Source organism: Notothenia rossii, assembly GCF_949606895.1.
Source record: "Notothenia rossii genome assembly, chromosome: 9".
NCBI lineage: Eukaryota > Metazoa > Chordata > Actinopteri > Perciformes > Nototheniidae > Notothenia > Notothenia rossii.
This window is the reverse complement of record NC_136907.1, coordinates 82,062,007-82,089,170: the sequence shown is the minus strand read 5'-3', so window position 1 is coordinate 82,089,170 and position 27,164 is coordinate 82,062,007. Positions and strand designations below refer to the sequence as shown.

Here is a 27,164-nt window from a genome sequence, read left to right as displayed (position 1 = left end):
TTTTTCATGTCTCCTCTACATCAACCATGTGTCCCCTCTTCTTCATGTCTCTTCTACATTAACATGTGTCCCCTCTTCTTCATGTCTCTTCTACATCAACATGTGTCCCCTCTTCTCCATGTCTCTTCTACATCAACATGTGTCCCCTCTTTTTCATGTCTCCTCTACATCAACCATGTGTCCCCTCTTCTTCATGTCTCTTCTACATCAACATGTGTCCCCTCTTTTTCATGTCTCCTCTACATCAACCATGTGTCCCCTCTTCTCCATGTCTCTTCTACATGTGTCCCCTCTTCTTCATGTCTCTTCTACATCAACATGTGTCCCCTCTTCTTCATGTCTCTTCTACATCAACATGTGTCCCCTCTTCTTCATGTCTCTTCTACATCAACATGTGTCCCCTCTTCTTCATGTCTCTTCTACATCAACATGTGTCCCCTCTTCTACATGTGTCCCCTCTTCTTCATGTCTCTTCTACATCAACATGTGTCCCCTCTTCTTCATGTCTCTTCTACATCAACATGTGTCCCCTCTTCTTCATGTCTCTTCTACATCAACATGTGTCCCCTCTTCTCCATGTCTCTTCTACATCAACATGTGTCCCCTCTTCTCCATGTCTCTCCTACATCAACATGTGTCCCCTCTTCTTCATGTCTCTTCTACATCAACATGTGTCCCCTTTTCTACATGTCTCTTCTACATAAACATGTGTCCCCTCTTCTCCATGTCTCTTCTACATCAACATGTGTCCCCTCTTCTTCATGTCTCTTCTACATCAACATGTGTCCCCTCTTCTCCATGTCTCTTCTACATCAACAGGTATCCCCTCTTCTCCATGTCTCTTCTACATCAACATGTGTCCCCTCTCCTTCATGTCTCTCCTACATCAACATGTGTCCCCTCTTCTTCATGTCTCTCCTACATCAACATGTGTCCCCCCTTCTTCATGTCTCTTCTACATCAACATGTGTCCCCTCTTCTTCATGTCTCTCCTACATCAACATGTGTCCCCTCTTCTTCATGTCTCTTCTACATCAACATGTGTCCCCTCTTCTTCATGTCTCTTCTACATGTGTCCTCTCTTCTTCATGTCTCTTCTACATCAACATGTGTCCCCTCTTCTTCATGTCTCTCCTACATCAACATGTGTCCCCCCTTCTTCATGTCTCTTCTACATCAACATGTGTCCCCTCTTCTTCATGTCTCTTCTACATCAACATGTGTCCCCTCTTCTTCATGTCTCTCCTACATCAACATGTGTCCCCTCTTCTTCATGTCTCTTCTACATCAACATGTGTCCCCTCTTCTTCATGTCTCTTCTACATCAACATGTGTCCCCTCTTCTCCATGTCTCTTCTACATCAACATGTGTCCCCTCTTCCTCATGTCTCTTCTACATCAACATGTGTCCCCTCTTCTCCATGTCTCTTCTACATGTGTCCTCTCTTCTTCATGTCTCTTCTGCATCAACATGTGTCCCCTCTTTTTCATGTCTCTTCTACATCAACATGTGTCCCCTCTTCTCCATGTCTCTTCTACATGTGTCCTCTCTTCTTCATGTCTCTTCTACATTAACATGTGTCCCCTCTTCTTCATGTCTCTTCTACATCAACATGTGTCCCCTCTTCTCCATGTCTCTTCTACATCAACATGTGTCCCCTCTTTTTCATGTCTCCTCTACATCACCATGTGTCCCCTCTTCTCCATGTCTCTTCTACATGTGTCCCCTCTTCTTCATGTCTCTTCTACATCAACATGTGTCCCCTCTTTTTCATGTCTCTTCTACATCAACATGTGTCCCCTCTTCTTCATGTCTCTTCTACATCAACATGTGTCCCCTCTTCTTCATGTCTCTCCTACATCAACATGTGTCCCCTCTTCTCCATGTCTCTTCCACATCAACATGTGTCCCCTCTTCTTCATGTCTCTTCTACATCAACATGTGTCCCCTCTTCTTGATGTCTCTTCTACATCAACATGTGTCCCCTCTTCTCCATGTCTCTTCCACATCAACATGTCTCCCCTCTTCTCCATGTCTCTTCTACATCAACATGTGTCCCCTCTTCTTCATGTCTCTTCTACATCAACATGTGTCCCCCCTTCTTCATGTCTCTTCTACATCAACATGTGTCCCCTCTTCTTCATGTCTCTTCTACATCAACAGGTGTCCCCTCTTCTTCATGTCTCTTCCACAACAACATGTGTCCCCTCTTCTTCATGTCTCTTCTACATCAACATGTGTCCCCTCTTCTTCATGTCTCTTCTACATCAACATGTGTCCCCTTGTATTCATGTCTCTACTACATCAACATGTGTCCCCTCTTCTCCATGTCTCTTCTACATCAACATGTGTCCCCTCTTCTCCATGTCTCTTCTACATCAACATGTGTCCCCTTGTATTCATGTCTCTTCTACATCAACATGTGTCCCCTTTTATTCATGTCTCTTCTACATCAACATGTGTCCCCTTTTATTCATGTCTCTTCTACATCAACATGTGTCCCCTCTTCTCCATGTCTCTTCTACATCAACATGCGTCCCCTCTTCTTCATGTCTCTTCTACATCAACATGTGTCCCCTTGTATTCATGTCTCTTCTACATCAACATGTGTCCCCTCTTCTCCATGTCTCTTCTACATCAACATGTGTCCCCTCTTCTCCATGTCTCTTCTACATCAACATGTTTCCCCTCTTCTTCATGTCTCTTCTACATCAACATGTGTCCCCTCTTCTTCATGTCTCTTCTACATCAACATGTGTCCCCTTGTATTCATGTCTCTTCTACATCAACATGTGTCCCCTCTTCTCCATGTCTCTTCTACATCTACATGTGTCCCCTCTTCTCCATGTCTCTTCTACATCAACATGTGTCCCCTCTTCTCCATGTCTCTTCTACATCAACATGTGTCCCCTCTTCTTCATGTCTCTTCTACATCAACATGTGTCCCCTCTTCCTCATGTCTCTTCTTCATCAACATGTGTCCCCTCTTCTCCATGTCTCTTCTACATCAACATGTTTCCCCTCTTCTTCATGTCTCTTCTACATCAACATGTGTCCCCCCTTCTTCATGTCTCTTCTACATCAACATGTGTCCCCTCTTCTTCCTGTCTCTTCTACATCAACATGTGTCCCCTCTTCTTCATGTCTCTTCTACATCAACATGTGTCCCCTCTTCTCCATGTCTCTTCTACATCAACATGTGTCCCCTCTTCTCCATGTCTCTTCTACATCAACATGTGTCCCCTCTTCCTCATGTCTCTTCTACATCAACATGTGTCCCCTCTTCTCCATGTCTCTTCTACATGTGTCCCCTCTTCTTCATGTCTCTTCTACATCAACATGTGTCCCCTCTTCTCCATGTCTCTTCTACATCAACATGTGTCCCCTCTTCTTCATGTCTCCTCTACATCACCATGTGTCCCCTCTTCTCCATGTCTCTTCTACATGTGTCCCCTCTTCTTCATGTCTCTTCTACATCAACATGTGTCCCCTCTTCTTCATGTCTCTTCTACATCAACATGTGTCCCCTCTTCTTCATGTCTCTTCTACATCAACATGTGTCCCCTCTTCTTTATGTCTCTTCTACATCAACATGTGTCCCCTCTTCTTCATGTCTCTTCTACATCAACATGTTTCCCCTCTTCTTCATGTCTCTTCTACATCAACATGTGTCCCCTCTTCTCCATGTCTCTTCTACATCAACATGTGTCCCCTCTTCTTCATATCTCTTCTACATCAACATGTGTCCCCTCTTCTTCATGTCTCTTCTACATCAACATGTGTCCCCTCTTCTTCATGTCTCTTCTACATCAACATGTGTCCCCTCTTCTTCATATCTCTTCTACATCACCATGTGTCCCCTCTTCTTCATGTCTCTTCTACATCACCATGTGTCCCCTCTTCTTCATGTCTCTTCTACATCAACATGTGTCCCCTCTTCTTCATATCTCTTCTACATCACCATGTGTCCCCTCTTCTTCATGTCTCTTCTACATCACCATGTGTCCCCTCTTCTTCATGTCTCTTCTACATCAACATGTGTCCCTTCTTCTTCTTCATGTCTCTTCTACATCAACATGTGTACCCTCTTCTTCATGTCTCTTCTACATCAACCTGTGTCCCCTCTTCTTCGTGTCTCTTCTACATCAACATGTGTCCCCTCTTCTTCATGTCTCTTCTACATCAACATGTGTCCCCTCTTCTTCATGTCTCTTCTACATCAACATGTGTCCCCTCTTCTTCATGTCTCTTCTACATCAACATGTGTCCCCTCTTCTTCATGTCTCTTCTACATCAACATGTGTCCCCTCTGAGATTCTCTCTCTATTTTGATCAATTTCTATAAAAACCTGTCTGAAAATGAGCTGATCAGATTTTGGCCACTTTATGATGTCATAACGATGTATTGTCTTGTGTAACGATTAGCCAATCAGCAACAAGGTAACCCCCACCCCCTACTTATCACCCGAATCTCCTCCGAGAGCACCATTAGCCGCGTTCACACCGGAGTACTTTTCCCCTTTAGTTCCGTTATGTTGCGTTCACACCAAAAAGAGGAATTGGTGCCGGGAACTTTTACCCCCATTTTTAGCGCCTGCTGGAGAGGTGGTACCAAAAAAGTACCAATTTCTATTGGCTGGGCGAATTGCACACCACACCGGTAAAACTCTGAAAAGTTTTGTGAAGCCGCCATTGTATTTGCTGGCATTAGCATTATTAGCATTAGCCCCGCGCACCAACGGAGGGAGAATAATTTATGGCGACACAAAAAAAACATGGGAGCTGTGGAGGTGTCGGCGTTCTGGCGATTTACTCGGAAGGCTTCAGTAGAAGCTGACTTTCGGCCGGGGACTTCGGGCGGCAGTATACGCCGTGAAGTTGTTTGCGGCCTGCCAGTAAACCCAAAGCAGAAGAAGAAGAAGTGACGTCACCGGCTTCATTTGCCTAATCCTTCCCCAGGAACTTATTCCGGTGAGAACGCAATCTGTACTTAGTGCACTAAGTACAGCAAAGTACTTGGTGTGATAGCGGCTATTGAGTTCTTTGTAGCCAAATGTCTCTCAGAGGGGCCTGGGGAGGGGCTCCTTATTTTCATCTAAAGTAACAGACAGAGAATCAGCACTTTGGAAACAGGGCTGAAACAGAGGGGGTTATGGGTAATGCTGCAATGATCTGGTTGGTGTTACAGCCAATCAGAGACAGGCTCTGGATATATCTGAGACCTGGGATATATTGATGAGAAACAGTATCATAGGGCAGGGGTTCCCAAACTTTTCAGCCCGCGACCCCCAAAATCAGTGTGCCAGAGACTGGCGACCCCGCGCCACGTGAATTGTCAGACAAATAATAGTGTTTCCCAGACATCGACATACAAACCCCACAGATCCTCAACTCCGGTGTGTCTCACTCTTTAAGGCGAGACACCCCAGGCAAAAACATCGTTTTTCATGCGCTGGTCAATTTTGAGATTTTGTGCTATTTTGATTCTATAACATGTTTTCTTTCAGGATTTTGGAAAACGTACAAAATACACATTTAAGTGTTTATTTGACTATAGTTTGCGTCTGTGGATTTCTCCTAAGTTCACCAAAAGTTAGCTTTCTAACGTAACATAAAGTACCGCGACCGCTGTGTGCACCATGTCATCAGAGGTATCGTTGAAAAGCTCCGTCTCTCCTGCACAATCTCATCGGATCCAAATATGGTCGTTTCCTTTGTATCAGCAACCAATCGTGAAAGTACAAAGGGGTCTTAAACCAAGAAACGAAATCTCATTGGCTGGTGTCAATTTCTGACAACATGATCCATTCAGATGTGTCACGTCGTGTGCTAAAACAATTCCTGGTTTAGATTTCGCTGGAAATTTAAATCTCAAAATGGCAAAAGAACGGCGAAAAAAACGCCAACAATTGTCACTTGCACGAAACAAGATTATACAAAAAAGAAATGATCCCGAACATGAAATACCTTCACGGAGTGTGTCGATGCGCAAGCTGTCATCCAAACCAGGGGTTCCCAATCCCCGGTCCGCGGAGGTGTTACTGCCGGGCCGTGAAATAGCTGTAAGTTTATCGTAATATTTGCAGAATTATAAATAGATTAAATATATTAAATTTAAAAAAAAAATCAAATAAATAAAAATTGGTTAGCATAAGGTCTCAGCCTCTCGTGCGCAGAGAAAGTTACCGGTGCGCCAATAGGAAGTGGAACACACAGGAGACTAACGTTTCATCGCAGACTGTTATGTTTGTGGGAAATGGCAGTGCAAACATTATTTGAGATATATTTCGAACTCGGACTTCATTCTAAGGACATATGGGCCAGGGGGGGGTAGAGATATTTGTTTATTTGTAAAGACTCCTTCACTTCATGAAATGGCTGCAGCATCAGGAGGCAGCCTCTGAGAAGTGCAGCACCAGCGCGTACACACCACCTTCACTGCAGGCTGCTACGTTACACACACACACACACACACACACACACACACACACACACACACACACACACACACACACACACACACACACACACACACACACACACACACACACACACACACACACACACACACACACACACACACACACACACACACACACACACACACACACACACACACACACACACACACACACACACCGAACGGCCCGATTATTCCCCCTATTACTCGTTGTATGAAAGAAATGTCCGGTCACAAAGGCGCATGATGTGTGTGTGTATGTGCTCTGCTCAGCTCCGCTGTGTGTGTGTGTGTGTGTGTGTGTGTGTGTGTGTGTGTGTGTGTGTGTGTGTGTGTGTGTGTGTGTGTGTGTGTGTGTGTGTGTGTTCGGTGTGTTTGTGTGTCCAACAACAGCATTTGTTTTCAAATTACCATGAACAGTAATTTACACACATCTGGCTAACTCCATAGGTATGTGGGTGTTCCCAAAATAAGTTAATCTCGATGTAGTGCTAAATGCTGTCGGAGTGCACCGGAACGAACGCCCCAGTATGACGTTATTATGGCTGGCAAACAAGCCCAGGGGGTCTCCCTGACATTTCAGTTATATTAATATGTGTACAGTGGTCCTAATTTGTTTTAATTGTATCCTGGTTTTAAAAGTTGTTCAAATGTTTTGGATGCATATTGGTATTTCTTCAGGCTGTTAAATACAGTTAGCCTCTGTCGCCACCTGCTGGTGAGTAAATATTCAAATCAGTTAAAATTGACAACCGGTCGGCAAATCTTTTTTGAATGCATCTGCCGGTCCTTGGCACAATAAAGGTTGGGAACCCCTTACCCAAAGAACAGGAGGGCTTAGCTAGCGCCTCACTGAAATCTTTAAAGGTCGTTGTCTCAAAATGAGTTTTTCTCATATTCTGAGTGATAAATGTCCACTTCAGTAGCACGTAGATACACCAAACCTTCCAGTTATATTCCTATCAATATTCTGAAGGCTTTTACAGAAGGGTTTGTTTACATATCATTCATAGCCTGAATTATACAACATTGTTTACCTAAAAACATGGTGGGAATAGAATCAAATGATGTGGGAAACACTGGGTAATAATAATAATGAAAACATTTTTTTATTTTATTTTGAATCATCTCCCCACTTTGGGGACCTTTAATTACAGGTAATAATGCAGATTAAACTGGGGGGGGTCCTCACCTTCAGCTTCTTGCCTTTGTACGGATTCCTCACGAACTCTGTGGCGTCGAAGATGACCTCCGTCATCGTGCGGTACTTACGCACCTGGAGCAGAAAGGTTAGAGAGGGTTATTAACAGGCGCTGTGAAGGGGTTCTGCTCTGGGGCAACTCCAGCATCACATCCGACACAGAGAGAAAGCTCCTATATGAAACATAACACACAGAGAGAAAGCTCCTATATGAAACATCTGACACAGAGAGAAAGCTCCTATATGAAACATCTGACACAGAGAGAAAGCTCCTATATGAAACATCTGACACAGAGAGAAAGCTCCTATATGAAACATCTGACACAGAGAGAAAGCTCCTATATGAAACAAACCACACAGAGAGAAAGCTCCTATATGAAACATCTGACACAGAGAGAAAGCTCCTATATGAAACATACCACACAGAGAGAAAGCTCCTATATGAAACATCTGACACAGAGAGAAAGCTCCTATATGAAACATCTGACACAGAGAGAAAGCTCCTATATGAAACATACCACACAGAGAGAAAGCTCCTATATGAAACATACCACACAGAGAGAAAGCTCCTATATGAAACATCTGACACAGAGAGAAAGCTCCTATATGAAACATCCCACACAGAGAGAAAGCTCCTATATGAAACATACCACACAGAGAGAAAGCTCCTATATGAAACATCCCACACAGAGAGAAAGCTCCTATATGAAACATACCACACAGAGAGAAAGCTCCTATATGAAACATCCCACACAGAGAGAAAGCTCCTATATGAAACATACCACACAGAGAGAAAGCTCCTATATGAAACATACCACACAGAGAGAAAGCTCCTATATGAAACATCTGACACAGAGAGAAAGCTCCTATATGAAACATACCACACAGAGAGAAAGCTCCTATATGAAACATCTGACACAGAGAGAAAGCTCCTATATGAAACATCTGACACAGAGAGAAAGCTCCTATATGAAACATCCCACACAGAGAGAAAGCTCCTATATGAAACATCCCACACAGAGAGAAAGCTCCTATATGAAACATCTGACACAGAGAGAAAGCTCCTATATGAAACATCTGACACAGAGAGAAAGCTCCTATATGAAACATCCCACACAGAGAGAAAGCTCCTATATGAAACATACCACACAGAGAGAAAGCTCCTATATGAAACATACCACACAGAGAGAAAGCTCCTATATGAAACATCTGACACAGAGAGAAAGCTCCTATATGAAACATACCACACAGAGAGAAAGCTCCTATATGAAACATCCGACACAGAGAGAAAGCTCCTATATGAAACATCTGACACAGAGAGAAAGCTCCTATATGAAACATCTGACACAGAGAGAAAGCTCCTATATGAAACATCTGACACAGAGAGAAAGCTCCTATATGAAACATCCGACACAGAGAGAAAGCTCCTATATGAAACATCTGACACAGAGAGAAAGCTCCTATATGAAACATCTGACACAGAGAGAAAGCTCCTATATGAAACATACCACACAGAGAGAAAGCTCCTATATGAAACATACCACACAGAGAGAAAGCTCCTATATGAAACATACCACACAGAGAGAAAGCTCCTATATGAAACATCCGACACAGAGAGAAAGCTCCTATATGAAACATCTGACACAGAGAGAAAGCTCCTATATGAAACATACCACACAGAGAGAAAGCTCCTATATGAAACATCTGACACAGAGAGAAAGCTCCTATATGAAACATACCACACAGAGAGAAAGCTCCTATATGAAACATCTGACACAGAGAGAAAGCTCCTATATGAAACATACCACACAGAGAGAAAGCTCCTATATGAAACATACCACACAGAGAGAAAGCTCCTATATGAAACATACCACACAGAGAGAAAGCTCCTATATGAAACATACCACACAGAGAGAAAGCTCCTATATGAAACATACCACACAGAGAGAAAGCTCCTATATGAAACATCTGACACAGAGAGAAAGCTCCTATATGAAACATACCACACAGAGAGAAAGCTCCTATATGAAACATACCACACAGAGAGAAAGCTCCTATATGAAACATCTGACACAGAGAGAAAGCTCCTATATGAAACATCTGACACAGAGAGAAAGCTCCTATATGAAACATACCACACAGAGAGAAAGCTCCTATATGAAACATACCACACAGAGAGAAAGCTCCTATATGAAACATCTGACACAGAGAGAAAGCTCCTATATGAAACATCTGACACAGAGAGAAAGCTCCTATATGAAACATACCACCTTTAACAGACACTAACATCTTCATCCTCTCACATGAAGAGATGCTCATGAAGTCATGAAGGTGAGACGTGACTCAGTGCAGATCGATCGTACCTCTGTGGAGACTTTGAGCCACTTGCTGCGGCACATCTCCCCGGAGAACAGCCCGAAGCCCACCTTCTCCCAGTCGAAGTGAGACTCTGTGGTTTTATACTTCATGGCATCAACGTCCGGGAGCAGAGAGCGAATCCTCTCAAGAAGAGTGAGACATTCCTGCTGAGACCAGGAGTCTACACACACACACACACACACACACACACACACACACACACACACACACACACACACACACACACACACACACACACACACACACACACACACACACACACACACACACACACACACACACACACACACACACACACACACACACACACACACACACACACACACACACACACACACACACACACACACACACACACACACACACACACACACACACACACACACACACACAAATTGTTAGAACCAAAAAACAGTGTGACAGCCAGAGTTCCCGTTAGCCGGTAATTACCGGACTGTGACCGGTAAAATATGCGGAAGTCCGGCAAATCTAAATCTCTCCGGTCAACACGTCCGGTGTATTGTAAAGTGTATTCAAATAAACAATAAATAGATTTTTGTTTTTGTTTGTTTAAATGATCTTTTGTGTTAATAGGCAAGCGCACTGTAGGCCTCGGCATGATGTGGAACGAACCCGTTCCATTGGTTTCATTCAGATAAAGTGGGCGTGACCACAGGACGACAGAGAGAGGAGAACAAACAGGCTGAGCTTAAAACTGATGTCTTTAAACCAAGCAGGTCTAGAGAGGATCATTCAGACAATGAGATGGAGATACCGCCTGCTGCCCATGAGACCGCAGATCAAGGGCCGCCGCTTGCGGACAGGCAAGGCAGGCAACTGCTTGGGGCCCCAGACCAGTAGGGGGCCCCAGACCAGTAGGGGGCCCCAGACCAGTAGGGGGCCCCAGACCAGTCGGGGGCCCCGGACCAGTAGGGGGCCCCAGACCAGTAGGGGGCCCCAGACCAGTTGGGGGCCCCGGACCAGTAGGGGGCCCCAGACCAGTAGGGGGCCCCAGACCAGTAGGGGGCCCCAGACCAGTCGGGGGCCCCGGACCAGTAGGGGGCCCCAGACCAGTAGGGGGCCCCAGACCAGTTGGGGGCCCCGGACCAGTAGGGGGCCCCAGACCAGTAGGGGGCCCCAGACCAGTAGGGGGCCCCAGACCAGTTGGGGGCCCCGGACCAGTAGGGGGCCCCAGACCAGTTGGGGGCCCCCGAGGGGCGACACATCTTTCAAACGACATCAGTGCAGTCTTTTTTTTTTTAATGCAAAATGCAGAACAACGAATATAATTAAACAGACATCATACATTGCCATAAGCCTTCATCAAATTCAGTTCATCTTCAATAGTGGGGGCCCCATTATTGAAGATGAACTGAATTTGAGCGAGTGGGGTAATGCGCAACGTTTGCAATGACAGCAGGAGACCCCCCTAATGGGGCCCCACCTTATCCAGACTCACTCGGTCAGTGTCGCAAATCGCGTGCAATGCATGATTGTTTACAAAATGATCCTGATGAGCAGGAAAGGCTCTGAGAAATGAACAGACATTATCTTTCTGGAAGCGAAAAAAGGAAGAAGAAAAAAGATGAAGATGAGAGAAAAAAACAAGACAGTAAGTAATTAGAGTAGATAACGATGAAATACTAAATAACTCAATGTTGCTACTCTAGCCTTAACTGTGGGATAGAGAAACTTGAATTACGCAACTTCCACGAGAATCAAATTATTTATTTTGTTTACTTTGACGTTTAACACGACATGAGTTAACCGAGCAGAACAGTCTCTGCTCTGCTGGCCGTGACATTACCAAGTCATGTGAGCGCAGCCGGGTCGGTACAACGCCGTTGACCTATTAGCTTAGCTTAGCTTAGCTTAGCTAGCCGGCTGAAAGAACGTAGAAGCTAGTAATTAAAGTATTAAGACGTCTTCATTCATCTTTTTGGCATTGTTACTGAAATAAACATGGTCTCTGCCATTTCTACATCAACGTTTCACCCGTTGTTTAATGGAACACCAGTAATGGAGTAATCTGGAGGGGGAAATCAGCTAACTTTATTTATAAACACGTTACGATTCCTCCGTTTCATTTGTATGAGTACTTTAAGAATGACGGGGGAAAGTACTCCGGTGAGAAAGCGCTGTTTTAATAAGAGCCGTGTGTGTTCAGCGCTCTGCTTCCACTCCCTGCACTGCACCCCGCCCCGCCCCTCTCCAGCACGCTCTAAGCCCCTCCCCTCTCTCGTGCACGTGCTAGCTGCCAGAGCATGTGAGAAAACTAAACGAGAAGCATGGCTGCAAGTGGGAGTGCAACTGCCGCTGCGCCTCGGCTTGTTGGCAAAAAAGACGCCAGAAGTGAAATCTCTGACAGTGAGGGCAAGCCTCCGGACACCACGAGGCCTGTCTGTGAGACACCAAGGGAGCCTCCGGACACCACGAGGCCTGTCTGTGAGACACCAAGGGAGCCTCCGGACACCACGAGGCCTGTCTGTGAGACACCAAGGGAGCCTCCGGACACCACGAGGCCTGTCTGTGAGACACCAAGGGAGCATCCGGACACCACGAGGCCTGTCTGTGAGACACCAAGGGAGCATCCGGACACCACGAGGCCTGTCTGTGAGACACCAAGGGAGCCTCCGGACACCACGAGGCCTGTCTGTGAGACACCAAGGGAGCCTCCGGACACCACGAGGCCTGTCTGTGAGACACCAAGGGAGCCTCCGGACACCACGAGGCCTGTCTGTGAGACACCAAGGGAGCATCCGGACACCACGAGGCCTGTCTGTGAGACACCAAGGGAGCATCCGGACACCACGAGGCCTGTCTGTGAGACACCAAGGGAGCCTCCGGACACCACGAGGCCTGTCTGTGAGACACCAAGGGAGCATCCGGACACCACGAGGCCTGTCTGTGAGACACCAAGGGAGCCTCCGGACACCACGAGGCCTGTCTGTGAGACACCAAGGGAGCCTACGGACACCACGAGGCCTGTCTGTGAGACACCAAGGGAGCCTCCGGACACCACGAGGCCTGTCTGTGAGACACCAAGGGAGCCTCCGGACACCACGAGGCCTGTCTGTGAGACACCAAGGGAGCCTACGGACACCACGAGGCCTGTCTGTGAGACACCAAGGGAGCCTCCGGACACCACGAGGCCTGTCTGTGAGACATGGTTCAGATCCCTGCAAACCAAGGGAGCCTCCGGACACCACGAGGCCTGTCTGTAAGACATGTTTCAGATCCCTGCAAACCAAGGGAGCCTCCGGACACCACGAGGCCTGTCTGTGAGACATGTTTCAGATCCCTGCAAACCAAGGGAGCCTCCGGACACCACGAGGCCTGTCTGTGAGACATGTTTCAGATCTCTGCAAACCAAGAGTGCCAACACATCAAACTTGGCTAAGCACCCGCCGACCGGCATCCAGAGCTGTTTAAAGAATTTAAAGAGAGACAGGTTAGCGAAGTTGAGAGATAACATAATTACATCATGCTCATGCCCCTGCCCTCAAATCTAAGTCAAACAAGTTTAATTTAATTTGTGACAAACTAACGTTTTCGTAGTTTGACGAGGCAATTAATGATAATCTGTTTAGCTAACTTACCAATGTGGCTAACATCTGCAATGTAGATTTTGTCCATAATTATTTATATTACTGTTACATGACATGTACATGTTAATAAAATATTTAAAAAATTATATTTTATAAAACAAAAAAGTTGTTTGAGATGATGCTTAATTTTATTTAATACGAATTATTGTCATTTTATTTTGTTTATTGTTCTCATTGTTTAAAAGTTTGTGTTATGGTTCTGCTGTGAAATAAAGCACAATAATTACATTTAAGACCGTTTCCCTTTTTTTAAGAAAATCTATCGAAAAACAATCCGAATCGCAATTCTTGACTTGGTATCGGTATCGAAACCAAAATGTTGGTATCGTGACAACACTAGTTGGAACCATGTTCACTTACATTGTCCCTTTCAAATGAAATGGAAATAGTAAACAATGAAGAATAGTGGAAGCTACCCCCAAGAATAACATTCGAAAGCTGAATATGAGGAATTTGAATGATATAAAGTGAAAGCATTTTGAATTGTTAACATGTTACTGTTATAAGTTTCACTTTATTATCTATCCTCAGGATCCTTTCTTAAGTGTCTGGCAGCAGCAGCAGCAACGGGAAAGGATAAGGTGCCCCCTCCAGATGCTGATGATGGTAAGTTAAGTATTCCATGTTTCATTGATTATACTTTGCACTCCAAAGATTCCTTGTAACATGATATTCCCTGTTTCTTTTTTGGTCATAGTAGTTCAGTGAAAATCTGCCTCCAGTGGGGCGTCAACATCTGCCTCCAGTGGGACAGCAACATCTGCCTCCAGTGGGGCGTCAACATCTGCCTCCAGTGGGACAGCAACATCTGCCTCCAGTGGGGCGTCAACATCTGCCTCCAGTGGGGCGTCAACATCTGCCTCCAGTGGGGCGTCAACATCTGCCTCCAGTGGGGCGTCAACATCTGCCTCCAGTGGCGCGTCAATATCTTCCTCCAGTGGGACAGCAACTTCTGCCTCCAGTGGGACAGCAACTTCTGCCTCCAGTGGGACAGCAACATCTGCCTCCAGTGGGACAGCAACATCTGCCTCCAGTGGGGCGTCAATATCTTCCTCCAGTGGGACAGCAACTTCTGCCTCCAGTGGGGCGTCAATATCTGCCTCCAGTGGGGCGTCAATATCTTCCCTCCAGTGGGGCATCAACATCTGCCTCCGGTGGGACAGCAACTTCTGCCTCCAGTGGGACAGCAACATCTACCTCCAGTGGGGCATCAACATCTGCCTCCAGTGGGACAGCAACATCTACCTCCAGTGGGGCGTCAATATCTGCCTCCAGTGGGGCATCAACATCTGCCTCCGGTGGGGCATCAACATCTGCCTCCAGTGGGACAGCAACATCTGCCTCCAGTGGGGCATCAACATCTGCCTCCAGTGGGACAGCAACATCTTCCTCCAGTGGGGCGTCAATATCTGCCTCCAGTGGGGCATCAACATCTTCCTCCAGTGGGGCATCAACATCTGCCTCCAGTGGGACAGCAACATCTGCCTCCAGTGGGGCATCAACATCTGCCTCCAGTGGGACAGCAACATCTTCCTCCAGTGGGGCGTCAATATCTGCCTCCAGTGGGACAGCAACATCTGCCTCCAGTGGGGCGTCAATATCTGCCTCCAGTGGGGCATCAACATCTTCCTCCAGTGGGGCGTCAACATCTACCTCCAGTGGGACAGCAACATCTACCTCCAGTGGGGCATCAATATCTGCCTCCAGTGGGGCGTCAATATCTGCCTCCAGTGGGGCATCAACATCTGCCTCCGGTGGGACAGCAACTTCTGCCTCCAGTGGGACAGCAACATCTACCTCCAGTGGGGCATCAACATCTGCCTCCAGTGGGACAGCAACTTCTGCCTCCAGTGGGACAGCAACATCTACCTCCAATGGGACAGCAACATCTGCCTCCAGTGGGACAGCAACTTCTGCCTCCAGTGGGACAGCAACATATGCCTCCAGTGGGACAGCAACTTCTGCCTCCAGTGGGACAGCAACATCTGCCTCCAGTGGGGCATCAACATCTGCCTCCAGTGGGACAGCAACATCTGCCTCCAGTGGGGCATCAACATCTGCCTCCAGTGGGGCGTCAATATCTGCCTCCAGTGGGGCGTCAATATCTTCCCTCCAGTGGGGCATCAACATCTGCCTCCAGTGGGACAGCAACATCTGCCTCCAGTGGGGCGTCAATATCTGCCTCCAGTGGGGCGTCAATATCTGCCTCCAGTGGGGCGTCAATATCTGCCTCCAGTGGGGCGTCAATATCTTCCCTCCAGTGGGGCATCAACATCTGCCTCCAGTGGGACAGCAACTTCTGCCTCCAGTGGGACAGCAACATCTGCCTCCAGTGGGGCATCAACATCTGCCTCCAGTGGGGCATCAACATCTGCCTCCAGTGGGACAGCAACTTCTGCCTCCAGTGGGACAGCAACATCTGCCTCCAGTGGGGCATCAACATCTACCTCCAATGGGACAGCAACATCTGCCTCCAGTGGGACAGCAACATCTGCCTCCAGTGGGGCATCAACTTCTGCCTCCAGTGGGACAGCAACATCTGCCTCCAGTGGGGCATCAACTTCTGCCTCCAGTGGGACAGCAACTTCTGCCTCCAGTGGAACAGCAACATCTGCCTCCAGTGGGGCGTCAACATCTGCCTCCAGTGGGACAGCAACATCTGCCTCCAGTGGAACAGCAACATCTGCCTCCAGTGGAACAGCAACATCTGCCTCCAGTGGAACAGCAACATCTGCCTCCAGTGGGGCATCAACATCTGCCTCCAGTGGGGCATCAACATCTGCCTCCAGTGGGACAGCAACTTCTGCCTCCAGTGGGACATCAACATCTACCTCCAATGGGACAGCAACATCTGCCTCCAGTGGGGCATCAACATCTACCTCCAGTGGGGCATCAACATCTGCCTCCAGTGGGGCATCAACATCTACCTCCAATGGGACAGCAACATCTACCTCCAATGGGACAGCAACATCTGCCTCCAGTGGAACAGCATCATCTGCCTCCAGTGGAACAGCAACATCTGCCTCCAGTGGGGCGTCGACATCTGCCTCCAGTGGAACAGCAACATCTGCCTCCAGTGGAACAGCAACTTCTGCCTCCAGTGGGACAGCAACATCTGCCTCCAGTGAGGCATCAACATCTACCTCCAATGGGACAGCAACATCTGCCTCCAGTGGGACAGCAACTTCTGCCTCCAGTGGGACAGCAACATCTGCCTCCAGTGAGGCATCAACATCTACCTCCAGTGGGGCATCAACATCTGCCTCCAGTGGGGCATCAACATCTGCCTCCAGTGGGGCATCAACATCTACCTCCAATGGGACAGCAACATCTGCCTCCAGTGGGGCATCAACATCTACCTCCAGTGGGGCATCAACATCTGCCTCCAGTGGGGCATCAACATCTACCTCCAATGGGACAGCAACATCTGCCTCCAGTGGGACAGCAACATCTGCCTCCAGTGGGACAGCAACATCTGCCTCCAGTGGGACAGCAACATCTACCCCCAGCAGCAGTACCACGACTCCAAAAGGTTTGATCAGGCGACCGAGCACAATGACCCAGTGTCCTAAATGATAGTGGAAAGTGTGCAGAGTAACAAGAGGACCAATACGAGAAACAGATCTAGTCTTTCCGCAGAATACTGACAGAACCTCACGTAGATTTACAAAGGAAAACTATTCTGGTTTTGATTGTTCTTTATATTTATATTACTAACTAATAACTCACTTTGAATATAACAAAAATGCGAAGTTTCCCAGTGTGCCGGCAGAGAGAGGATTCTCTCTACAGGACAGAATCAAAACAGCGCAGCGAAGTCGGCTTGCGCATTGCCAGTTGTGGAGAGACATTCGGGACCTTTGATTTTAAATCCGCAGCTCCTCACTTCACAGGGTCTGAAAAAGCACAGAGGCTGAGACATCATAAGCTAGGCATTTTGCTCTAGTCTTGTCAAAGAGTTTGTGTTACAATTAGTTTAAAGGCTATTTGATAACAAGTCGGCAGCTGCAAGCTTTTATTCAAATGCTCACGACAGGCCTATACTCTTTTAGTTTGTGAACAAATAATAATCGTTATGTTTTATTGTATCCGAGTATATGTAGGCCTAAAGCTGAAGAACATGGGTTTTTTGTTTATTATATTATGGCTTGCGTAATATAGACTATATTTATTTATTTTCCGTTACGCACGATATTGGCAGAACTTGTTTGAACTTTTATTAAAAGTCACTTTTCAATAAAAGATACATCTGAAGGCCTTGATTATTTCATCCTTAATATGTAGAGTTGTTATCAATTTGTTTTAAAGCTCAATAAATAACAAAGAAGACCTTTGACCGGGAAATTTCCAATTTGTCCGGAAGATTTAAATCCTAACGGACAGGGTGACCGGCACACATTTTTTCTAACGTGAACTCTGGTGACAGCCCTCCCTCCCTCATGGTGCTTGGCGGGCGGGGCTTACCAAAGAGCAGTTTGGCATCCTGAGTGACAGCCCTCCCTCCCTCATGGTGCTTGGGGGGCGGGGCTTACCAAAGAGCAGTTTGGCATCCTGAGTGACAGCCCTCCCTCCCTCATGGTGCTTGGGGGGCGGGGCTTACCAAAGAGCAGTTTGGCATCCTGAGTGACAGCCCTCCCTCCCTCATGGTGCTTGGGGCTTACCAAAGAGCAGTTTGGCATCCTGAGTGACAGCCCTCCCTCCCTCATGGTGCTTGGGGCTTACCAAAGAGCAGTTTGGCATCCTGAGTGACAGCCCTCCCTCCCTCATGGTGCTTGGGGCTTACCAAAGAGCAGTTTGGCATGCTGAGTGACAGCCCTCCCTCCCTCATGGTGCTTGGGGGGCGGGGCTTACCAAAGAGCAGTTTGGCATGCTGAGTGACAGCCCTCCCTCTCTCATGGTGCTTCGGGGGCGGGGCTTACCAAAGAGCAGTTTGGCATCCTGAGTGACAGCCCTCCCTCCCTCATGGTGCTTGGGGGGCGGGGCTTACCAAAGAGCAGTTTGGCATGCTGAGTGACAGCCCTCCCTCTCTCATGGTGCTTCGGGGGCGGGGCTTACCAAAGAGCAGTTTGGCATCCTGAGTGACAGCCCTCCCTCTCTCATGGTGCTTCGAGGGCGGGGCTTACCAAAGAGCAGTTTGGCATGCTGAGTGACAGCCCTCCCTCTCTCATGGTGCTTGGGGGGCGGGGCTTACCAAAGATCAGTTTGGCATCCTGAGTGACAGCCCTCCCTCCCTCATGGTGCTTCGGGGGCGGGACTTACCAAAGAGCAGTTTGGCATCCTGAGTGACAGCCCTCCCTATCCCTGATTGGTGGGAAACTAAACTGATAAGTTACTGAAGTTATCTAAGAGCATGAATGGAAAAGAGTGAATAGAGCAGGTCCACCAGAGCCACCTGCTGACTCCATGGTGAGCTCCAGCAGGTGAGCTCCAGCAGGTGAGCTCCAGCAGGTGAGCTCCAGCAGGTGGTTCTGGTGGACCTGACGCCATCGCAAAAAGCCAAGCCAATACAATGCTGCATTCACGGAGCTACGTGGAAGTGGGGAAGGACAACGCTTAATTGCGGATACGTAACTTCACATTCTAGCACAGTTTATTGCTATTATACCGCGATTGCTGCCGACGACGATGCTCAACAGCTCGCTGAACGCAACTTCCCACCAATCACGGGAGTATTGGGTATAGAAAGGGTTGGGTTATATTTCTCGGGCTACCTAACATCCATGAAGGCACCATGAGGGAGGGAGGGCTGTCACTCAGGATGCCAAACTACTCTTTGGTAAGCTCCGCCCTCCAAGCAACATCAGGGCCACAAGTTTGAAAGCAAAAAAGAAATTGATGAGGGGGGGTTACCTGGTTCATTCTTGATCCTGGAGGTCTGAGACGTGGAGACACTGCTGCCGTTCATCATGCAGTGTGACCCCTTCCCTCTGTGTACACACACACACACACACACACACACACACACACACACACACACACACACACACACACACACACACACACACACACACACACACACACACACACACACACACACACACACACACACACACACACACACACACACACACACACACACACACACACACACACACACACACACACCATATATATTATTCAGAAATGGACCAATCTGCACAACGACTACTTTTACTGTCTCTAACTATATTTTGATGATAACACTTTATGTTGCGCTACATTAATCTATAGGGTGCAGCTCTATCCTCCTGTATGCAGCTCCATTACATCACATGTCACTTGTTAGACGCTTTTATCCAAAGCAACTCACATACTCAATACTGAGGGCAATCCCCACTGGAGCACTTTGGGGTGAAGTGTCTCAGGGACACAACGACATGCTGACTGCAGCAGGGTTTGAACCTGTGACGGGGCGGACTGGCCATTGGGAATACCGGGAGCTTTACAATTTACAAATTCGGACAACCCCCCCCCCGGTTGACAATTGACTAGCGATACCGAGTTGGGCCGGTCGGGTCTCCCGGGCTGATTTTTAGTCAGTCCGCCCCTGCCCTGATCCGAACACCAACGCTCAACCCACTGCACCACACGCCTCCTGTATGCAGGTCTATAGTGTGCAGCTCTATCAGTCTGTATGCAGGTCTATAGTGTGCAGCTCTATCCTCCTGTATGCAGCTCTATCCTCCTGTATGCAGATCTATAGCCTGCAGCTCTATCCTCCTGTATGTGGATCTATAGCATGCAGCTCTATCAGTCTTTATGCAGATCTATAGCATGCAGCTCTATCAGTTTGCATGCAGCTCTATCCTCCTGTATGCAGATCTATAGCCTGCAGCTCTATCCTCCTGTATGTGGATCTATAGCATGCAGCTCTATCAGTCTTTATGCAGATCTATAGCATGCAGCTCTATCAGTTTGCATGCAGCTCTATCCTCCTGTATGCAGATCTATAGCATGCAGCTCTATCAGTCTGTATGCAGCTCTATCCTCCTGTATGCAGATCTATAGCATGCAGCTCTATCAGTTTGCATGCAGCTCTATCCTCCTGTATGCAGATCTATAGCATGCAGCTCTATCAGTCTGTATGCAGCTCTATCCTCCTGTATGCAGATCTATAGCATGCAGCTCTATCCTCCTGTATGCAGATCTATAGCATGCAGCTCTATCCTCCTGCATGCAGCTCTATTCTCCTGTATGCAGATCTATAGCATGTAGCTCTATCAGTCTATATGCAGCTCTATCCTCCTGTATGCAGATCTATAGCATGTAGCTCTATAGATCTGCTCTCATTGACCCGGGTTAAAGGAGGACCGGCTCCGGGTCAGAGGAGCGGGCCGTGGGGCTCCAGCCTCCCTGGGTCCTAGCGCCCGTTCCTGCAGGAATCCTCCGCAGAGCCACGGAGACAAACTGAAGCATTTCTGCCTTAATGTGCAAAACTGCGTCATTTATGATAAAAACACGGACATGAATTTACTCTAAAATCAGTTTAAACACAAACACGTGACGCGTGCAGCCACAACGTCATTTATATAAAAACCTGATAAAATGATAAAAATGTGTGTTTGGTTTAAAGGACATTAAGATGTAGGCTATAACACCCCCGGAATGTGGTGTTATTTGTCGGACTGCTGGGAGAGGAGGGCCGGGTGAAGACGGGCTGCTCCCCCACAAACCTTCACTGCGAAGCCGCCATGAATGTTATGGAGGCTCGGGGACAGACGAGCAGAAAAACCCCGGAATCTGCTCTAAATCCCTGCTCTCTACTCACCTGCAGGTCGGTACAGGAACCCGGGGAGACTCTGCACACCGCGGGGCTCGTTTCGGTTGTTTTGGTGCTATCAAAGTGTGTGTTTTTCAGCCGTAAACCCCGGGGAGTCAGCTCGAAACGGATCCGACAAAAGGAGCGTCTAGTCCGGTGTGAAACTCCGCCCCGCGCCGCAGGGGGAGGAGGAACTCCGGGGGAAAGCATGAGGAAAACAGGGGGATGAAACCAGAGCCAGCGAGCAGCAGCCAGACCGGTGAGATGCTGCTCAATAAGCATTTAATATAAGTCTTCATCACCACATCTGCCGGCCTGATCTTCTCGTGGTCCGGGTCCAGATGCTGGAGCACCGGGGAGAGAGGACGGGAGGGAGTCCTCCAGCACCCGGCTCTCCGGCTCTTCTCCCGGCATCCTGCAGCAGAGCAGCCCGGATCCACAGGCCTCCTGCCAGTAGACACTCACTGTCTGCCGGGGAACACCGGCCCGAGACCCGGCCCCACCGGAGAGAAGCACCGGTGCATGGAGCCCTACATCCCGCTGCTGCACACACCTGAGAGAGGGTGTGGGGGGGGGGGGGGATCGACAGGTGTGTGTGTGTGTGTGTGTGTGTGTGTGTGTGTGTGTGTGTGTGCTCGCGTGCGCGCGCGCGAGAGAAATCAAGGCGGTCTCCAGATCTGGAGTGGCGCTGCGATGGGAGAAAAAAAAATATTAAAAAAAATTATAAGTTTTTTTTTTATTCTGCCTAATTTTCTGCCCTTGATGTAATACATTTACATTAATAATTGAATAAAGTAAACACCCTTTGCACCCCGGGCCGGGAACCTTTTGCATTTGCCCTGTACAATGGCCATCGCACATGTTGCATTTCCACTACAGGGCCTCGCTCGGCAGTGGCGGATTTAGGATTGTAGGAGATCCGGGGCTTAGCCCAGGAGTTGTTGGAGGAGGGTGCAGGGGTAAACTGCTATTTTTTACATGTGGGGGGTGGACCGAACATCCTTTAGGGGGACCGTCCCCTCCTCTAGGGGGGTCCGGGGGCATGCTCCCCCGGGAATATATATTTTTAAATATTGAAGTTAATAGCATCAATCTGGTGCACTTTGAGAGCAACATTAGCCCTACCTTAATAATACCTTAAAGCGGACAAAAGGCACTGGACAACACTTCTTCATTAACACCCTTTAATGAAGCAAACTAATGCCTTAACTCACTCAAATACAGTCGTTTACTTATTTCGGTGAAACGAATGTGCGTAGAGTTTTAAACGATGCGGATAGTCTCACCTTGATTCTGGTGCATTTCTTATCGTTTTATAGATTCTTATCCACCATCTTTGTTTGTGATGTAAAGAGTGTAAGAGTCACGTTTCCCCACACTCTGAGTGGATGCAGTCACAGCCAATCGGAGTCTGATTCAGAGGGTTGCCTGTCAGTTCCGTTGCTATGGTTCCGTTGTTATGTGTACTGAAACGAGAGCCGGTATAATTACACGCGCAAAAACAAAATACAAATTGGAATACATTGTTTTAGTGTCTTAAAAGTAGACTGAGGTATGAAGGGTTAACGTTACATCTTAAGATAATTTTTAGTCATGTTCTGTATACATACTAACATATACTTAGTGTGGATACTCCATGTTCACTAGCTATAACATTAACGTTACATCACTCTTGCAGATATCACCATTAGATTCACAAACCTGAAACATCATCCATCTCTTCACTGCTGGTGAGGACATTGTTGTCAGCTGCTGATACTGCTGCTGCTGCTGCAGCTTGTGGCGCCTGCTTTGATGAAAATAGCTTTCTCATATCCGTAACTTTATAGGCTATTAGCTTAAAACTTGTCAGGCACTAGGAAGGATCACTTCTTCTTCAGGGCAGGGAAGGCTACGCAGTACGCAGGCTAATGTCCTGCAGCGGCTGCCTCTCTGGTGGACTCCGGTACTGCACATTACTGACGTTGTAAAAAAAACATCCGGGGCTTGAGCCCAAGTAGCCCCCCCCTAGTGTCGCCACTGTCGCTCGGCCTCGCTCGGTTTGGTAGGCCAGTCTCACTTTATGCTGCGTTTCCATTACAGCTTAGTAGCTGGGGGAGTAACTATAGTAACCCAGTGTAGGCGGAGCCGTGACGTCATCTTCAATGAGCGCCCCAGAAAAACAACACAGCCGTTAGCTGTTAGCCCTCAGAGCTCACAGCTCTTCATATCTGTTCAGAAACTAGACAGAAGTGAAACAAGTCCAATCCACAGACTGTCTGTGTCATGGAGAATAAAGTCGCTGGTTTATTTATGTCTGTCGGCCGTTGTTGTGAGTGTGGACGGTCGGAGCATATACTGCGTTAGCTTAGCCAAATCTCCATTAGAAAAGACGCATTTTAAAAGGTGTTTCTCCTGCCGTCTGTCTGCAGACTGGTCAAAGCATTAATTCATGGTTTTTACTATCCGGTATCAGTATGTTGTTACTTCGGCATCTTTTTGAAACGTGTATTACAATTAAATCACGGTGAAATATGTTCATCTTGTTGTAGCCCCCTTGCCAGGCGACTCAGCCTGGTTGTTGGCCCGCTAAGAACTTCGATTTTATGGGGCCAGAAAAACTGTGAAATAGTGCCCGTTAGCCGGAGCTACGCCGAGTGGAAACGCAACCAAAAACGTCCCGGGCGCGCTTAAAGCGAGCTCCGCGCTGTAGTCAGTGGCGGTTCTAGACCAATTTGACTGGGGGGGCCGGGCTGGGGCCAGTTATTTTCTGAGGGGGGCCCAATAAATGCAAGACGAAAAGGACAAAGACAGTATGAAGTTATTGCGCATCAGAAAACAATGCAATACAGTGATTGGTATTTGTTTCAGATACTTGTAGTTACAGTGTTTACGCTCTAATGCAGGGCTCTCCAGCCTTCTTTAGGGTGACAGATACTTTCACAAAGTAAAACAAGTCGTGAGATACTTTTACTCCTCTCTCTCTCTTTGTGTTTTTTGCAGTGTATATATTTAGCACATCTTAACATTATTATATGCTGACCTTTAACCTTTGTGTGCTGTTTGGGTCTGTGGGACCCGTTTGCAGTGTTTACTAAAAGACAATGTAAGCAATTTAATTATTTTAACCTGCTTTATTTGGGGGCGGACCTCACCTCCTCTAGGGGGGACCTCACCTCCTCGAGGGTGGTCCTCACCTCCTCTAGGGGGGCACCTCACCTCCTCTAGGGTGGTCCTCACCTCCTCTAGGGGGGCACCTCACCTCCTCTAGGGGGGTCCTCACCTCCTCTAGGGGGGGACCTCACCTCCTCTAGGGGGGACCTCACCTCCTCGAGGGGGCACCTCATCTCCTCTAGGGTGGTCCTCATCTCCTCTAGGGGGGTCCTCACCTCCTCTAGGGGGCACCTCATCTCCTCTAGGGGGCACCTCATCTCCTCTAGGGGCGGACCTCACCTCCTCTAGGGGGGACCTCACCTCCTCTAGGGGGCACCTCATCTCCTCTAGGGTGGTCCTCATCTCCTCTAGGGGGGTCCTCACCTCCTCTAGGGTGGTCCTCATCTCCTCTAGGGGGGTCCTCACCTCCTCTAGGGGGGACCTCATCTCCTCTAGGGGGGTCCACATCTCCTCTAGGGGGGTCCTCACCTGCTCTAGGGGAGACCTCACCTCCTCTAGGGGGGTCCTCACTACTCGCCTCCTCTAGGGGGGTCCACACCTTCTCTAGGGGGGTCCTCACTCCTCGCCTCCTCTAGGGGGGTCCTCACCTCCTCTAGGGGGGTCCTCACCTTCTCTAGGGGGGTCCACACCTCCTCTAGGGGGGTCCTCACCTGCTCTAGGGGGGTCCTCACCTGCTCTAGGGGGGTCCTCACTCCTCGCCTCCTCTAGGGGGGTCCTCACCTTCTCTAGGGGGGTCCACACCTCCTCTAGGGGGGTCCTCACCTGCTCTAGGGGAGACCTCGCCTCCTCTAGGGTGGTCCACACCTCCTCTAGGGGGGTCCTCACTACTCGCCTCCTCTAGGGGGGTCCACACCTCCTCTAGGGGGGTCCTCACTCCTCGCCTCCTCTAGGGGGGTCCTCACCTTCTTTAGGGGGGTCCCCACCTCCTCTAGGGGGGTCCTCACCTCCTCTAGGATGGTCCTCATCTCCTCTAGGGGGGTCCTCACCTCCTCTAGGGGGGTCCTCACTACTCGCCTCCTCTAGGGGGGTCCACACCTCCTCTAGGGGGGTCCTCACTCCTCGCCTCCTCTAGGGGGGTCCTCACCTTCTTTAGGGGGGTCCCCACCTCCTCTAGGGGGGTCCTCACCTCCTCTAGGATGGTCCTCATCTCCTCTAGGGGGGTCCACACCTCCTCTAGGGGGGTCCTCACCTGCTCTAGGGGAGACCTCACCTCCTCTAGGGGGGTCCTCACTACTCGCCTCCTCTAGGGGGGTCCACACCTCCTCTAGGGGGGTCCTCACTCCTCGCCTCCTCTAGGGGGGTCCTCACCTTCTCTAGGGGGATCCCCACCTCCTCTAGGGGGGTCCTCACCTCCTCTAGGGGGGCCCCACACCTCCTCTAGGGGGGTCCGGGGGCATGCATCAATCTGGTGCACTTTGAGCACAACATGAAGGACACAGCTCTCAACACTCAGATGAAAGGGAGCTGTATACTTTTCAATAATCCAATCATCTTTAGAATATGATCACAACCAATAACAAATCATTTAAACTGGTTTATTCTGATCTTCTGTTACCTAGTTAGCATTCTTTCTTTTTATTTATTAATATTTTACTAATCACTCCCCTTTTAAACTGTTGCAAGAACGTGATTGGTCGATATTCATTGTGAGGGTGGGGGGAGGAGAGTTGTAGTGAGTAGATAGAGTTCACTATGATTGAGGTTTCGTTTATGGGGTAGATTCTTTTAATTACATTTCCTTTTTTTGTGTGTATTTTTTACATTTTGGATTTGCTTGGCGAGCTACTTATTGAGGGCTTGCGAGCTGCCAGTAGCTCACGATCGACGTGTTGGAGACCCCTGCTCTAATGGGTCCGACTAGAAAGACAAATAGCGTGAGTTACGACTCTTCCGTCAGCCAAGAAATCGTTTAATAATAAACTTTTTTTTCTTTTCTTTTCATTTTCAGGGGGGTCACACATCATATATACACACATCATATATACACACATCATATATACACACATCATATATACACACATCATATATACACACATCATATATACACACATCATATATACACACATCATATATACACACATCATAACACACATCATATATACACACATCATATATACACACATCATATATACACACATCATAACACACATCATATATACACACATCATAACACACATCATATATACACACATCATATATACACACATCATAACACACATCATATATACACACATCATATATACACACATCATAACACACATCATATATACACACATCATATATACACACATCATATATACACACATCATAACACACATCATATATACACACATCATATATACACACATCATAACACACATCATATATACACACATCATAACACACATCATATATACACACATCATATATACACATCATATATACACACATCATATATACACACATCATATATACACACATCATATATACACACATCATAACACACACATCATATATACACACATCATATATACACACATCATAACACATCATATATACACACATCATATATACACACATCATAACACACATCATATATACACACATCATAACACACATCATAACACACATCATATATACACACA

At 47.7% G+C, this 27,164-nt stretch overlaps 1 protein-coding gene and 1 long non-coding RNA gene across 5 annotated transcripts in view; both read right to left on the bottom strand.

Annotated features, from left to right (window-relative positions):
• The window catches only part of ubtfl (upstream binding transcription factor, like), a 40,807-nt gene extending 19,236 nt beyond the window's left edge, over nt 1-21,571 (bottom strand). For 3 of the 4 annotated variants that reach the window (XM_079650542.1, XM_079650543.1, XM_079650544.1), the window contains exons 1-4: nt 21,397-21,537; nt 19,500-19,576; nt 10,026-10,201; nt 7,654-7,737 (exon numbers count right to left, since the gene is read on the bottom strand). In XM_079650542.1, coding sequence (XP_079506668.1) covers nt 7,654-7,737; nt 10,026-10,201; nt 19,500-19,557 — 318 coding nt within the window. In that variant the 5' untranslated portion in view covers nt 19,558-19,576; nt 21,397-21,537. Of the gene's footprint in view, nt 1-7,653; nt 7,738-10,025; nt 10,202-19,499; nt 19,577-21,396 lie in introns of all 4 variants that reach the window. The other variant, XM_079650545.1, reaches the window with a different exon arrangement.
• A 970-nt stretch (nt 21,572-22,541) lies between these two features.
• Nucleotides 22,542-24,490, bottom strand: LOC307019555. Its single transcript, XR_013802683.1, has 2 exons — nt 23,089-24,490; nt 22,542-22,853 (listed from the first exon to the last, which is right to left on the bottom strand). It is a non-coding gene; the product is annotated as an uncharacterized lncRNA (long non-coding RNA).
• Between the last annotated feature and the right edge of the window lie 2,674 nt (nt 24,491-27,164).